Source organism: Nerophis lumbriciformis, linkage group LG07, assembly GCF_033978685.3.
Source record: "Nerophis lumbriciformis linkage group LG07, RoL_Nlum_v2.1, whole genome shotgun sequence".
Lineage (NCBI taxonomy): Eukaryota > Metazoa > Chordata > Actinopteri > Syngnathiformes > Syngnathidae > Nerophis > Nerophis lumbriciformis.
Genome location: NC_084554.2, coordinates 46,637,501 through 46,653,515, shown reverse-complemented (window position 1 = coordinate 46,653,515; position 16,015 = coordinate 46,637,501). Strand labels below are relative to the sequence as shown.

Sequence of the window (16,015 nt, the reverse complement as noted above, 5' to 3'; positions counted from 1 at the left end):
ATATTCCGTACAATTGATCACTAAATGGTAAGACCCAAATACGTTTTTCAACTTGTTTAAGTCGGGGTCCGAGTAAATCAATTCATGGTACAACTCATTAGAAGAACGCTTCCCATCAAACAATCAGACGTGTTAACTGTTTTCACGAGAAATAAAATGTTCTCCTCTTTAGATTCACTCACTGTGGTTTAATTTGAAAAGCTTGTGCCGGAAAGAGTGCCAGAATGTCGACAATGACATAAATTAACACAACTCATTGGAAGAACGCTTCCCATCAAACAATCAGACGTGTTAACTGTTTTCACGAGAAATAAAATGTTCTCTTTAGCTTCACTCACTGTGGTTTAATTTGAAAAGCGTGTACCGGAAAAGGTGCCAGAATGTCGACAATGACATAAATTAACTCATTGGAAGAACGCTTCCCATCAAACAATCAGACGTGTTAACTGTTTTCACGAGAAATAAATTGTTCTCCTCTTTAGCTTCACTCACTGTGGTTTAATTTGAAAAGCTTGTACCGGAAAAGGTGCCAGAATGTCGACAATGACATAAATTAACTCATTGGAAGAACGCTTCCCATCAAACAATCAGACGTGTTAACTGTTTTCACGAGAAATAAAATGTTCTCTTTAGCTTCACTCACTGTGGTTTAATTTGAAAAGCGTGTACCGGAAAAGGTGCCAGAATGTCGACAATGACATAAATTAACTCATTGGAAGAACGCTTCCCATCAAACAATCAGACGTGTTAACTGTTTTCACGAGAAATAAATTGTTCTCCTCTTTAGCTTCACTCACTGTGGTTTAATTTGAAAAGCTTGTACCGGAAAAAGGTGCCAGAATGTCGACAATGACATAAATTAACACAACTCATTGGAAGAACGCTTCCCATCAAACAATCAGACGTGTTAACTGTTTTCACGAGAAATAAAATGTTCTCTTTAGCTTCACTCACTGTGGTTTAATTTGAAAAGCGTGTACCGGAAAAGGTGCCAGAATGTCGACAATGACATAAATTAACTCATTGGAAGAACGCTTCCCATCAAACAATCAGACGTGTTAACTGTTTTCACGAGAAATAAATTGTTCTCCTCTTTAGCTTCACTCACTGTGGTTTAATTTGAAAAGCTTGTACCGGAAAAAGGCGCCAGAATGTCGACAATGACATAAATTAACACAACTCATTGGAAGAACGCTTCCCATCAAACAATCAGACGTGTTAACTGTTTTCACGATAAATAAATTGTTCTCCTCTTTAGCTTCACTCACTGTGGTTTAATTTGAAAAGCTTGTACCGGAAAAAGGCGCCAGAATGTCGACAATGACATAAATTAACACAACTCATTGGAAGAACGCTTCCCATCAAACAATCAGACGTGTTAACTGTTTTCACGAGAAATAAAATGTTCTCTTTAGCTTCACTCACTGTGGTTTAATTTGAAAAGCGTGTACCGGAAAAGGTGCCAGAATGTCGACAATGACATAAATTAACTCATTGGAAGAACGCTTCCCATCAAACAATCAGACGTGTTAACTGTTTTCACGAGAAATAAATTGTTCTCCTCTTTAGCTTCACTCACTGTGGTTTGATTTGAAAAGCTTGTACCGGAAAAAGGCGCCAGAATGTCGACAATGACATAAATTAACACAACTCATTGGAAGAACGCTTCCCATCAAACAATCAGACTTGTTAACTGTTTTCACGAGAAATAAAATGTTCTCTTTAGCTTCACTCACTGTGGTTTAATTTGAAAAGCTTGTACCGGAAAAAGGCGCCAGAATGTCGACAATGACATAACTTAACAACTTTGACTGATTGATGCTTTTATTAGTAGATTGCACAGTATAGTACATATTCCGTACAATTGACCACTAAATGGTAACACCCGAATACGTTTTTCAACTTGTTTAAGTCGGGGTCCAAGTAAATCAATTCATGGTACAACTCATTAGAAGAACGCTTCCCATCAAACAATCAGACGTGTTAACTGTTTTCACGAGAAATAAAATGTTCTCCTCTTTAGCTTCACGCACTGTGGTTTAATTTGAAAAGCTTGTACCGGAAGAAGGCGCCAGAATGTCGACAGTGACCTTAGCAGGGGGCAAAATGTCGCTCCGTATTTCCTCGTCCAAACGCCTGTGGACAGTTTGTTCCCCTGGTCTTGTCTCTCTGCTACCGAGGAATAAAAGTATTAAAGGTTCAACTGGTGGACGGTGGCTGTCCCACACCGGAACAGGTACCAAAACCATACATATTTGACCCACGTTGCAAAGTAGCCTGTTGTTTATAGATGAATTAATCAGCAGGTCGAAGTCCGAGTCGTCAAGCTAGTCGCAAGTGCACAATTGAAGTCGTCGTCTCCCTTAGAGATAGGGTGAGAAGCTCTGTCATCCGGGAGGAGCTCCGAGTAAAGCCGCTGCTCCTCCACATGGAGAGGAGCCAGATGAGGTGGTTCGGGCATCTGGTCAGGATGCCACCCGAACGCCTAGGGAGGTGTTTGGGGCACGTCCGACCGGCAAATTTTAACAAACTTAATTTTTTAATTCAGACATGTTTACAGTGAATTTTTAAACACACATTTTTTACACTGAATTAAAACAAATGTTAACAAACTGAATGTTTTAACACACATTTTTACACTGAATTTTAACAAACGTTATTTTTAAATTCAGACATTTTTACACTAAATTTTAACAAACTTAATTTTTAAATTCAGACATTTTTATACTGAATTTTTATACACTAAATAAGACACTGAATTAATTTTTATTTAACCAACTGAATGTTTTAACACACATTTTTACACTGAAGTTTAACAAACTTTATTTTTAAATTCAGACATTTTTACACTGAATTTTAACAAACTTTATTTTTAAATTCAGACATTTTTACACTGAATTTTAACAAACTTTATTTTTAAATTCAGACATTTTTGCACTGCATTTTTACACATCCATCCATCCATCCATCCATCCATCTTCTTCCGCTTATCCGAGGTCGGGTCGCGGGGGCAGCAGCTTAAGCAGGGAAGCCCAGACTTCCCTCTCCCCATCCACTTCGTCCAGCTCCTCCCGGGGGATCCCGAGGCGTTCCCAGGCCAGCCGGGAGACATAGTCTTCCCAGCGTGTCCTGGGTCTTCCCCGTGGCCTCCTACCGGTCGGACGTGCCCGAAACACCTTCCTAGGGAGGCGTTCGGGTGGCATCCTGACCAGATGCCCGAACCACCTCATCTGGTTCCTCTCGATGTGGAGGAGCAGCGGCTTTACTTTGAGCTCCCCCCGAATGACAGAGCTTCTCACCCTATCTCTAAGGGAGAGCCCCGCCACTCGGCGGAGGAAACTCATTTCGGCCGCTTGTACCCGTGATCTTGTCCTTTCGGTCATAACCCAAAGCTCATGACCATAGGTGAGGATGGGAACGTAGATCGACCGGTAAATCGAGAGCTTTGCCTTCCGGCTCAGCTCCTTCTTCACCACAACGGATCGATACAGCGTCCGCATTACTGAAGACGCCGCACCGAACCGCCTGTCGATCTCACGATCCACTCTTCCCTCACTCGTGAACAAGACTCCGAGGTACTTGAACTCCACCACTTGGGGCAAGATCTCCTCCCCAACCCGGAGATGGCACTCCACCCTTTTCCGGGCGAGAACCATGGACTCGGACTTGGAGGTGCTAATTCTCATCCCAGTCGCTTCACACTCAGCTGCGAACCGATCCAGTGAGAGCTGAAGATCCTGGCCAGATGAAGCCATCAGGACCACATCATCTGCAAAAAGCAGAGACCTAATCCTGCAGCCACCAAACCAGATCCCCTCAACGCCTTGACTGCGCCTAGAAATTCTGTCCATAAAAGACTGAAGTTTAACAAACTATATTTTTAAATTCAGACATTTTTACACTGAATTTTAACAAACTTTATTTTTAAATTCAGACATTTTTGCACTGCATTTTTACACAGTGAATTTTAAAACACATCATTTTTAAACACACGTTTTTTTACGCTGAATTTCTATACACCAAATAAGAAACTGAATTTAAAAAAATGGTAACAAACTGAATTTTTTAACACACATATTTACACTGAATTTTAACAAACTTTATTTTTAAATTCAGACATTTATACACTAAATTTGAACAAACTTAATTTTTGAATTCAAACATTTTTGCACTGAATTTTTACACAGTGAATTTTAAAACACTGAATTTTTAAACACACATTTTTTATACTGAATTTTTATACACCAAATAAGACAGTGAATTAAAAAAAATGTTAACAAACTGAATGTTTTAACACACACATTTTTACAGTGAATTTTAACAAACTTAATTTTTAAATTCAGACATTTTGACACTAAATTTTAACAAACTTAATTTTTTAATTCAGACATTTTTACACTGAATTTGTATCACCAAATAAGACACTGAATTAAAATGTTTTTTTTAAAAACTTAATTTTTTAACACACACATTTTTACACTGAATTTGTATACACCAAATAAAAAACTGAATTTAAAAAAATGGTAAAAACTGAATTTTTTAACACACACATTTTTACACGAAATTTTAACAAACTTAATTTTTAAATGTAGACATTTTTTCACTGAATCTTTACACAGTGAATTTTAAACCACTGATTAAAACACTGAATTTTTAAACACATTTTTTACACTGAATTTGTATACACCAAATAAGACATTGAATTAAAAAAAAAAAAGTTAACAAACTGAATTTTTTAACACACACATTTTTACACAGAATTTTAACAAACTTTATTTTTAAATTCAGACATTTTTACACTGAATTTTTAAACACTGATTTTTTAAACACATTTTTACACTGACTTTTTATACACCCAATAAGACACTGAATTAATTTTTTTTAACCAACTGAATGTTTTAACACACACATTTTTACACTGAAGTTTAACAAACTTTATTTTTAAATTCAGACATTTTTACACTGAACTTTAACAAACTTTATTTTTAAATTCAGACATTTTTGCACTGCATTTTTACACAGTGAATTTTAAAACACAATTTTTAAACACACATTTTTTTACGCTGAATTTCTATACACCAAATAAGAAACTGAATTTTAAAAAATGGTAACAAACTGAATTTTTTAACACACATATTTACACTGAATTTTAACAAACTTTATTTTTAAATTCAGACATTTATACACTGAATTTTTTAACACACATATTTACACTGAATTTTAACAAACTTTATTTTTAAATTCAGACATTTATACACTAAATTTGAACAAACTTAATTTTTGAATTCAAACATTTTTGCACTGAATTTTTACACAGTGAATTTTAAAACACTGAATTTTTAAACACATTTTTTACACTGAATTTTTATACACCAAATAAGACAGTGAATAAAAAAAAAGGTTAACAAACTGAATGTTTTAACACACATTTTTCCACTGAATTTTAACAAACTTAATTTTTAATTTCAGACATTTTTACACTAAATTTTAACAAACTTAATTTTTAAATTCAGACATTTTTACACTGAGTTTGTATCACCAAATAAGACACTGAATTAAAATGTTGTTTTTTTTAAACTTAATTTTTTAACACACACATTTTACACTGAATTTGTATACACCAAATAAGAAACTGAATTTAAAAAAATGGTAAAAAAATGAATTTTTTAACACACACATTTTTACTCGAAATTTTAACAAATTTAATTTTTGAATGTAGACATTTTTGCACTGAATCTTTACACAGTGAATTTTAAACCACTGATTAAAACACTGAATTTTTAAACACATTTTTTACACTGAATTTTTATACACCAAATAAGACATTGAATTAAAAAAAAAAAATGTTAACAAACTGAATTTTTTAACACACACATTTTTACACAGAATTTTAACAAACTTTATTTTTAAATTCAGACATTTTTACACTGAATTTTAACAAACTTAATTTTTAAATTCAGACATTTTTACAATGAATTTTTAAACACTGAATTTTTAAACACATTTTTACACTGAATTTTTATACACCAAATAAGACACTGAATTAATTTTTTTTTAACAAACAGAATTTTTTAACACACATTTTTACACTGAATTTTAACAAACTGAAATTTTGAATTCAGACATTTTTACACTAAATTCTAACAAACTTAATTTTTAAATTCAGACATTTTTATACTGAATTTTTATACACTAAATAAGACACTGAATTCATTTTTTTTAACCAACTGGATGTTTTAACACACACATTTTTACACTGAAGTTTAACAAACTTTATTTTTAAATTCAGACATTTTTACACTGAATCTTTATTTTTAAATTCAGACATTTTTTCACCGAGTTTTTACACAGTGAATTTTAAAACATAATTTTTAAACACAGTTTTTTACACTGAATTTCTATACACCAAATAAGAAACTGAATTTAAAAAAATGGTAACAAACTGAATATTTTAACACACACATATTTACACTGAATTTTAACAAACTTTATTTTTAAATTCAGACATTTATACACTAAATTTGAACAAACTTAATTTTTGAATTCAAACATTTTTGCACTGAATTTTTACACAGTGAATTTTAAAACACTGAATTTTTAAACACACATTTTTTACACTGAATTTTTATACACCAAATAAGACAGTGAATTAAAAAAATGTTAGCAAACTGAATGTTTTAACACACACATTTTCCACTGAATTTTAACAAACTTAATTTTTAAATTCAGACATTTTTACACTAAATTTTAACAAATTAAATTTTTGAATTCAGACATTTTTACACTGAATTTGTATCACCAAATAAGACACTGAATTAAAATGTTTTTTTTTAAAACTTAATTTTTTAACACACATTTTTACACTGAATTTGTATACACCAAATAAGAAACTGAATTTAAAAAAATGGTAAAAAACTTAATTTCTTAACACACACATTTTTACAGGAAATTTTAACAAACTTCATTTTTAAATTCAGACATTTTTGCACTGAATTTTTACACAGTGAATTTTAAAACTCTGATTAAAACACAGAATTTTTAAACACGTTTTACACTGAATTTTTATACACCAAATAAGATATTGAATTAATAAAAAAAAATGTTAACAAACTGAATTTTTTAACACACATTTTTACACATAATTTTAACAAACTTTATTTTTAAATTCAGACATTTTTACACTGAATTTTAACAAACTTAATTTTTAAATTCAGACATTTTTACACTGAATTTTTAAACACTGAATTTTTAAACACATTTTTACACTGAATTTTTATACACCAAATAAGACACTGAATTAATTTTTTTTAACAAACTGAATTTTTTTAATACACATTTTTACACTGAATTTTAACAAACTTAATTTTTGAATTCAGACATTTTTACACTCAATTCTAACAAACTTAATTTTTAAATTCAGACATTTTTACACTGAATTTTTACACAGTGAATTTTAAAACACAGAATTTTTAAACACATTTTTTACACTGAATTTTTGTACACCAAATAAGACATTGAATTAATGAAAAAAATGTTAAACTGAATTTTTTAACACACACATTTTTACACAGAATTTTAACAAACTTTATTTTTAAATTCAGACATTTTTACACTGAATTTTAACAAACTTAATTTTTAAATTCAGACATTTTTACACTGAATTTTTAAACACTGATTTTTTAAACACATTTTTACACTGACTTTTTATACACCAAATAAGACACTGAATTAAAAAAATATTAACAAACAGAATTTTTTTAACACACATTTTTACACTGATTTTAACAAACTGAATTTTTAAATTCAGACATTTTTACACTGAATTTTTACACAGTGAATTTTAAAACACTGAATTTTAAACACACATTTTTTACACTGAATTTTAACAAACTGTTTTTTAATTTAGACATTTTCACACAGTGGATTTTAAAACACTGAATTTTAACACATTGAATTTTAAAACATTGAATTTTAACAAACTGAATTTTTGTACACACAAATTTTGCTTCCAATTTTTTTCACTGAAATTGTCAGCATAATTTGATGTAAAAAAACAAACACAGTTCATAAAATTCAAACGCAAAAAAATCAGTTACATAAATTCAGTGTCCAAAAAAGGCTTCTGTAATAAAGAGACAGAAAAAAAGAAATAAAATACAGTGGGTTAAACTATCTTCCCCAAACCCACCCATGTCGATTTTTTTGATACTGTTGAATAGGATTATTACATATTGAGACATAAAGAAAGATTAGGATTAAGCAAGACTTGCTTTTTACTCCTCCTTTTCAGATATGTTAAAGAATGCCCATCTCATCACGCTGGTGGAGGCCTGCTCGGGTCACACAATGTTGTCTCGCGTCTCACTGCAAATTATTGTCACCACCATGACAGAAAACACATACTTTGTAATCTTTTGAACATGTGACATGTCTGCAGGTGCTGACAGGCGGCCATTGGAGGGTGTCAGAGTGCTGGACCTGACCCGGTAAGAACAACACCCCACCGAAAGAACCACATGATATGACTGCTGTGTGTGTGCAGCGTCCTGGCTGGACCCTTCGCCACCATGATGCTGGGAGACCTGGGCGCTGAAGTCATCAAGGTGGAGAAACCAGGTGAGCGGTGTCATTAAGGTAACTTATTGTTACCAGGCGGCCAGTATTGAGCTGCTTGTGTCCTATGTACTAATCCACAGGTACCGGTGACGACACCCGAGCGTGGGGTCCACCCTTTGTCGGTTCAGAGAGCGTCTACTTCCTCAGTGTCAACCGCAATAAAAAAGTACGGTTTGTGACCTCAGAGAAAACTGGATTGCTGTTGACCAAAATAAACGTTGAAGTCCTGATTGCAGAGTGTCGCCGTGGACCTGAAACATCCCAGAGGAGCCGAGCTCATCCAGGAGGTACGCTCATTATTTTTAGCATGATAAGTTAATTTGTTGATTTGCTCACTTATTTGGTGTTAGCTTGCAGGTGTGTGCGACGTGCTGATGGAGAACTTCCTGCCAGGCAAACTTGCTCTGATGGGTTTAGGATACGAGGAGCTGAGCAGACGTAACCCTGCGCTGATCTACTGCTCCATTTCAGGTGCCACCTTGCTCTGATTGGTGCAGATTACCTCAGAGGTGTATTTTGCTCGTGCGCCTGCGTGAGGCGCCGCACCCACGCTCTCCACATGCGTTCGCCACACCGCGGGTTTGCCATCTCGAGACAAGCGGCTCTCAGAGGTTAACACCTTTGGACAGGAAGCCCATGTTGATGTCACATCTCGGGCTTGTTAAAAAGTCCATCACTGTCAACAGGCCGCTTCAAGCTGGCCTCAGCAGGAAGTGGCTCTGCCGGCAGAACTGCTACGGTGGCGGCGTAATCCGGAGCAGCTGCTCGGAGTCTGAGGGGAGCCATCGTGCGAGACGGCTCCCCTCGCTGCCGTGTGGACTGTGGCGTGATTGGTCGTTAACGACATGATCACGTTGACATGCTTGTGGATTAGAACCAGTCGACGCTGAAGGAGCGTTTGATGTCAACATGCAGAGGAATCAAAACCCTCTGTTGTTGATTTAGTTTGTTCATCCACTAGGTGGCATCAGTGTTTCTTTTCCTCCAAGTCACCTTTGACCTCCAATTTTCTTTCTGGACATGAATAAGAATCAATAATCTCCTATTATGCAAAAGTGACTTTTAATGATGTTCCAACAGTAACAATGTGTCTATAAGGCCTGTTTATGCTCACCAAACATGAGAAATATCTATTTCTCTCCCCACTTGAGGCGTTTAAATCTACAATGTTGGACAAATGCAGAGTTACAGTGTTTATGTAAAAAGTAGATAAAGTACACAATGGAGACACACGCAGAGCTGATTAGCATTAAAGTTTAGAGATGGAGTGTGCGCAAACAGCTCTTTTAAGTCAACGATGAGAACCGATTCCCAGTGTGGAGCCGTTCGTTTGGGAGACATTTTTTTTATGCAGACGCAAATTTAGCGCCAGCAAATGCCCACTCTGCACACGCAACAGGACTAGAAAATGAGTCAGAATTAAAGGAAACCTAAACCTTGCAACATTTAGATAAACTTCTTTAACATAATAAATATATATATATATATCAATCAAAGTTTATTTATATAGCCCTTACTCACAAATGTCTCAAATGGCTTTATACAGATATATACTATATATATATATACTGTATATCAATCAATCAATCAATCAATGTTTATTTATATAGCCCTAAGACACAAGTGTCTCAAAGGGCTGCACAAGCCACAACGACATCCTCGGTACAGAGCCCACATAAGGGCAAGGAAAAACTCACCCCAGTGGGACGTCGATGTGAATGACTATGAGAAACCTTGGAGAGGACCACATATGTGGGTAACCCCCCCCCTCTAGGGGAGACCGAATGCAATGGATGTCGAGTGGGTCTGACATAATATTGTGAGAGTACAGTCCATAGTGGATCCAACATAACAGTAAGAGTCCAGTTCACAGTAGGGTCAGCATATATATATATATATATATATATATATATATATATATATATATATATATATATATATATATGTGTATGTGTATGTATGTGTATTTGTGTATATATATATATATATATATATATATATATATATATATATATATATATATATATATATATATATATATATATATATATATATATATATATATATATATATATATTTGTATGTATATATATATATATACTGTATATATGTATGTGTATTTGTATTTATATATATATATATGTTTGTGTGTTTGTATATATGTGTACACTAGTATGTATATATATGTATGTGTATATATGTATGTATATATGTATATGTGTGTCTATATGTATGTGTGTGGATATATGTATATATGTATGTGTATATACAGATATGTATATGTATGTATATATGCTGTATGTATATATATATGCATGTATATGTATGTGATTGTGTATATACCGTATTTTTCGGAGTATAAGTCGCTCCGGAGTATAAGTCGCACCGGCCGAAAATGCATAGTAAAGAAGGGGAAAAACATATATAAGTCGCATTTTTGGGGGAAATGTATTTGATAAAACCCAACACCAAGAATAGACATTTGAAAGGCAATTTAAAATAAATAAAGAAAAGTGAACAACAGGCTGAATAAGTGTACGTTATATGAGGCATAAATAACCAACTGAGAACGTGCCTGGTATGTTAACGTAACATATTATGGTAAGAGTCTTTCAAATAACTATAACATATAGAACATGCTATACGTTTACCAAACAATCTGTCACTCCTAATCGCTAAATCCCATGAAATCTTATACGTCTAGTCTCTTACGTGAATGAGCTAAATGATATTATTTGATATTTTACGGTAATGTGTTAATAATTTCACACATAAGTCGCTCCTGAGTATAAGTCGCACCCCCGGCCAAACTATGAAAAAAACTGTGACTTATAGTCCGAAAAATACGGTATGAATGTGTATATATATATATATATATATACAGATATGTGTACATATGTATTTATGCTGTATGTGTACACATATATGTATTTGTATATATACAACATATATAAATATATATTTATTTTAATTATTAAATAAAAAAGTTTTATATATATATATATATATATATATACATTTTTTTTTTTACATTTTAGTTTGGATTCACTTTTCGGGTTTGTTATTTTTAAGGGTAGTAGTTCAAGTGTGCACACACCAGGTATGGTATTATAAATTTGTGATCACATTTTTATTATGTCCTAATTTTTATTGTAGTTTTATTTATCATTTTTATACACGTTATTGCATTTTATTCTAAATTACAGGTAAAAGCCAGTAAATTAGAATATTTTGAAAAACTTGATTTATTTCAGTAATTGCATTCAAAAGGTGTAACTTGTACATTATATTTATTCATTGCACACAGACTGATGCATTCAAATGTTTATTTCATTTAATTTTGATGATTTGAAGTGGCAACAAATGAAAATCCAAAATTCCGTGTGTCACAAAATTAGAATATTACTTAAGGCTAATACAAAAAAGGGATTTTTAGAAATGTTGGCCAACTGAAAAGTATGAAAATGAAAAATATGAGCATGTACAATACTCAATACTTGGTTGGAGCTCCTTTTGCCTCAATTACTGCGTTAATGCGGCGTGGCATGGAGTCGATGAGTTTCTGGCACTGCTCAGGTGTTATGAGAGTCCAGGTTGCTCTGATAGTGGCCTTCAACTCTTCTGCGTTTTTGGGTCTGGCATTCTGCATCTTCCTTTTCACAATACCCCACAGATTTTCTATGGGGCTAAGGTCAGGGGAGTTGGCGGGCCAATTTAGAACAGAAATACCATGGTCCGTAAACCAGGCACGGGTAGATTTTGCGCTGTGTGCAGGCGCCAAGTCCTGTTGGAACTTGAAATCTCCATCTCCATAGAGCAGGTCAGCAGCAGGAAGCATGAAGTGCTCTAAAACTTGCTGGTAGACGGCTGCGTTGACCCTGGATCTCAGGAAACAGAGTGGACCGACACCAGCAGATGACATGGCACCCCAAACCATCACTGATGGTGGAAACTTTACACTAGACTTCAGGCAACGTGGATCCTGTGCCTCTCCTGTCTTCCTCCAGACTCTGGGACCTCGATTTCCAAAGGAAATGCAAAATTTGCATGGTTGGGTGATGGTTTGGGGTGCCATGTCATCTGCTGGTGTCGGTCCACTCTGTTTCCTGAGATCCAGGGTCAACGCAGCCGTCTACCAGCAAGTTTTAGAGCACTTCATGCTTCCTGCTGCTGACCTGCTCTATGGAGATGGAGATTTCAAGTTCCAACAGGACTTGGCGCCTGCACACAGCGCAAAATCTACCCGTGCCTGGTTTACGGACCATGGTATTTCTGTTCTAAATTGGCCCGCCAACTCCCCTGACCTTAGCACCATAGAAAATCTGTGGGGTATTGTGAAAAGGAAGATGCAGAATGCCAGACCCAAAAACGCAGAAGAGTTGAAGGCCACTATCAGAGCAACCTGGGCTCTCATAACACCTGAGCAGTGCCAGAAACTCATCGACTCCATGCCACGCCGCATTAACGCAGTAATTGAGGCAAAAGGAGCTCCAACCAAGTATTGAGTATTGTACATGCTCATATTTTTCATTTTCATACTTTTCAGTTGGCCAACATTTCTAAAAATCCCTTTTTTGTATTAGCCTTAAGTAATATTCTAATTTTGTGACACACGGAATTTTGGATTTTCATTTGTTGCCACTTCAAATCATCAAAATTAAATGAAATAAACATTTGAATGCATCAGTCTGTGTGCAATGAATAAATATAATGTACAAGTTACACCTTTTGAATGCAATTACTGAAATAAATCAAGTTTTTCAAAATATTCTAATTTACTGGCTTTTACCTGTATTTGTGTATTTTTTTCTATATTGTTAAAATGAGGTACATTGTGATGAGCAGACACACACGCACACACACTCACACACACTCAGTCAGCTTTTACCTTAAGTGCTCCTTTCTACACACAACTGAGACACCCAATGACAAGTGTTCAAATGACCCAACATAGAACCCAAAGTATAGATGTAATGTTTGTGAACGAATCAAGTCTTTTTGAACGGCTCTTTTAGGTTACCGATGAGAACCAATTCCCAGTTGTGAGCCGTTTTTTATGCACATTAAAATCTAGAGCAGTAGACTGACTGGCAACTGGACTAGAAAATGAGTCAGAATTAAAGAAAACTTAGCAGCATTTAGATTACATTTTTAAAAATTAAAACAAATACACATAAAAATATAGGGGAAAAAAAAAAATATATATATATACAGTATATATTTAAAAAAATATTCTTTAATTGTATTTATTTTGTATTGTATTTATTTAATTATTTTTATTTTGACCCACTTTTTGGGTTCATTATTCTAAAGGGTTGCAAGTAGTTCACGAGTACACACACCAGGTATGGTAGTACAACAAGTACAAAGTCCTAATTTTTATTGTAGTTTTATTCATACTTTTTATGTTTATTTAGTCATCAATACACTGTATTCCTACTAATTTGTGTTTTTATCTATATTGGTAAAATGGCACACATTTTTTTAGATTAGGGAAAATTCAAACTCGTGCTGCCACTGCCAAAGCATGAAAATATGGCAGTGCCTTAAGAAATGTTTACAATGAAAACACAACAAAAAATAAAATTATTACCAATATTTCAGAATAATTCCCACCAATATAGTAATATTTGTGTTAATTAAAATATTGTGATCTATATTTTATCGTATAACCATACTTGCCAACCCTCCCGGATTTTCCGGGAGACTCCCAAAATTCAGCGCCTCTCCCGAAAACCTCCCGGGACAAATTATCTCCCGAAAATCTCCCGAAATTCAGGCGCTTTCCCACAATATAAACGGTGTGCCTGCCCAATGACGTTATAACTGTAGAATGATCGAGGGCGAGTTCTTGGTTCCTTATGTGGGTTTATTGTTAGGCAGTTTCATTAACGTCCTCCCAGCGCGGTAACAACACACAACAACAGCAGTCACGTTTTGGTCTACCGTAAAGCAGTTCGTCTGCCGTAAACAGCAATGTTGTGACACTCTTAAACAGGACAATACTGCCATCTAGTGCATTTGATGAAAGCACTTTTGTGCGTGCCACACAGCAATGCATCATCAGAGAGGGTGTTCAGCATGGTTAGAAAAATAGTGACAGAGAATAGAACAAGGATGGACAATTCAACCCTTAACTCAACAAGTATATGTGTAAATAAATGAACACTGAAATTCAAGTATTTCTTTTATTTATATATATATATATATATATATATATATATATATACAATAAAATAAATATATATATATATATATAGCTAGAGGGCTTCACGGTGGCAGAGGGGTTAGTGCATCTGCCTCACAATACGAAGGTCCTGAGTAGTCTTGGGTTCAATCCCGGGCTCGGGATCTTTCTGTGTGGAGTTTGCATGTCCTCCCCGTGACTGCGTGGGTTCCCTCCGGGTACTCCGGCTTCCTCCCACTTCCAAAGACATGCACCTGGGGATAAGTTGATTGGCAACACTAAATTGGCCCTAGTGTGTGGATGTGAGTGTGAATGTTGTCTGTCTATCTGTGTTGGCCCTGCGATGAGGTGGCGACTTGTCCAGGGTGTACCCCGCCTTCCGCCCGATTGTAGCTGAGATAGGCTCCAGCGCCCCCCGCGACCCCAAAGGGAATAAGCGGTAGAAAATGGATGGATGGATGGATATATATAGCTAGAATTCACTGAAAGTCAAGTATTTCTTATATATATATATATATATCTATATATATATATAGATATATATATAAATATATATATGAAATACTTGACTTGGTGAATTCTAGCTGTAAAAATTCTCCTCCCCTCTTAGCCACGCCCCCAACCACACCACACCACGCCCCCCCCCCCAACCCCCACCCCCACCTCCCGAAATCGGAGGTCTCAAGGTTGGCAAGTATGCGTATAACTGACACTAGTGATTGCTTCCTTGCTAAAAAAAACCAGTTAAAAATAATTTAACTATAATAACGAGCCACTCTTTTGAACGGCTCTTTAAAAGGAACGGCTCCCTTCAAAGAGCCATAAATCCCATCCCGACAACACACCATCATGGCGCCACTTATATTAATTTAAAATGATTGAAAAGTAGAACAATATTAGATGTCTGATATATGGCCTCAAAGCTAAAAAGGTTTATGAAGGTGTGTGTGTGTGTGTGTGTGTGTGTGTGTGTGTGTGTGTGTGTGTGTGTGTGTGTGTGTGTGTGTGTGTGTGTGTGTGTGTGTTTAGGTTACGGGCAAACGGGTCCTCAAAATCAGAGTCCAGGCTACGACTCGATCGCCTCCGCGGTGTCGGGGATGATGCACATCACCGGGTCAGAGGTCAGACGCAAACAGCGGCGTGTCTTAGAGCTTACGTGACTTCCCATGATGCCTTGTTTCTGCACACAGGACGGCGAGCCCATCCGCCCCG

General features: G+C 35.2%; 1 protein-coding gene across 2 annotated transcripts in view; it reads left to right on the top strand.

Moving 5' to 3' along the window:
- The first annotated feature begins 2,073 nt into the window (after positions 1–2,073).
- sugct (succinyl-CoA:glutarate-CoA transferase) overlaps positions 2,074–16,015 on the top strand; it is a 69,273-nt gene continuing 55,331 nt past the window's right edge. For both annotated transcript variants that reach the window (XM_061965040.1, XM_061965041.1), the window contains exons 1-8: positions 2,074–2,236; positions 8,438–8,486; positions 8,543–8,616; positions 8,697–8,782; positions 8,853–8,903; positions 8,967–9,087; positions 15,833–15,924; positions 15,994–16,015. The exon at positions 15,994–16,015 is cut by the window's right edge and continues 122 nt beyond it. In XM_061965040.1, the coding sequence (XP_061821024.1) occupies positions 2,077–2,236; positions 8,438–8,486; positions 8,543–8,616; positions 8,697–8,782; positions 8,853–8,903; positions 8,967–9,087; positions 15,833–15,924; positions 15,994–16,015 (655 nt within the window). In that variant the 5' untranslated portion in view covers positions 2,074–2,076. The remainder of the gene's footprint in view (positions 2,237–8,437; positions 8,487–8,542; positions 8,617–8,696; positions 8,783–8,852; positions 8,904–8,966; positions 9,088–15,832; positions 15,925–15,993) is intronic.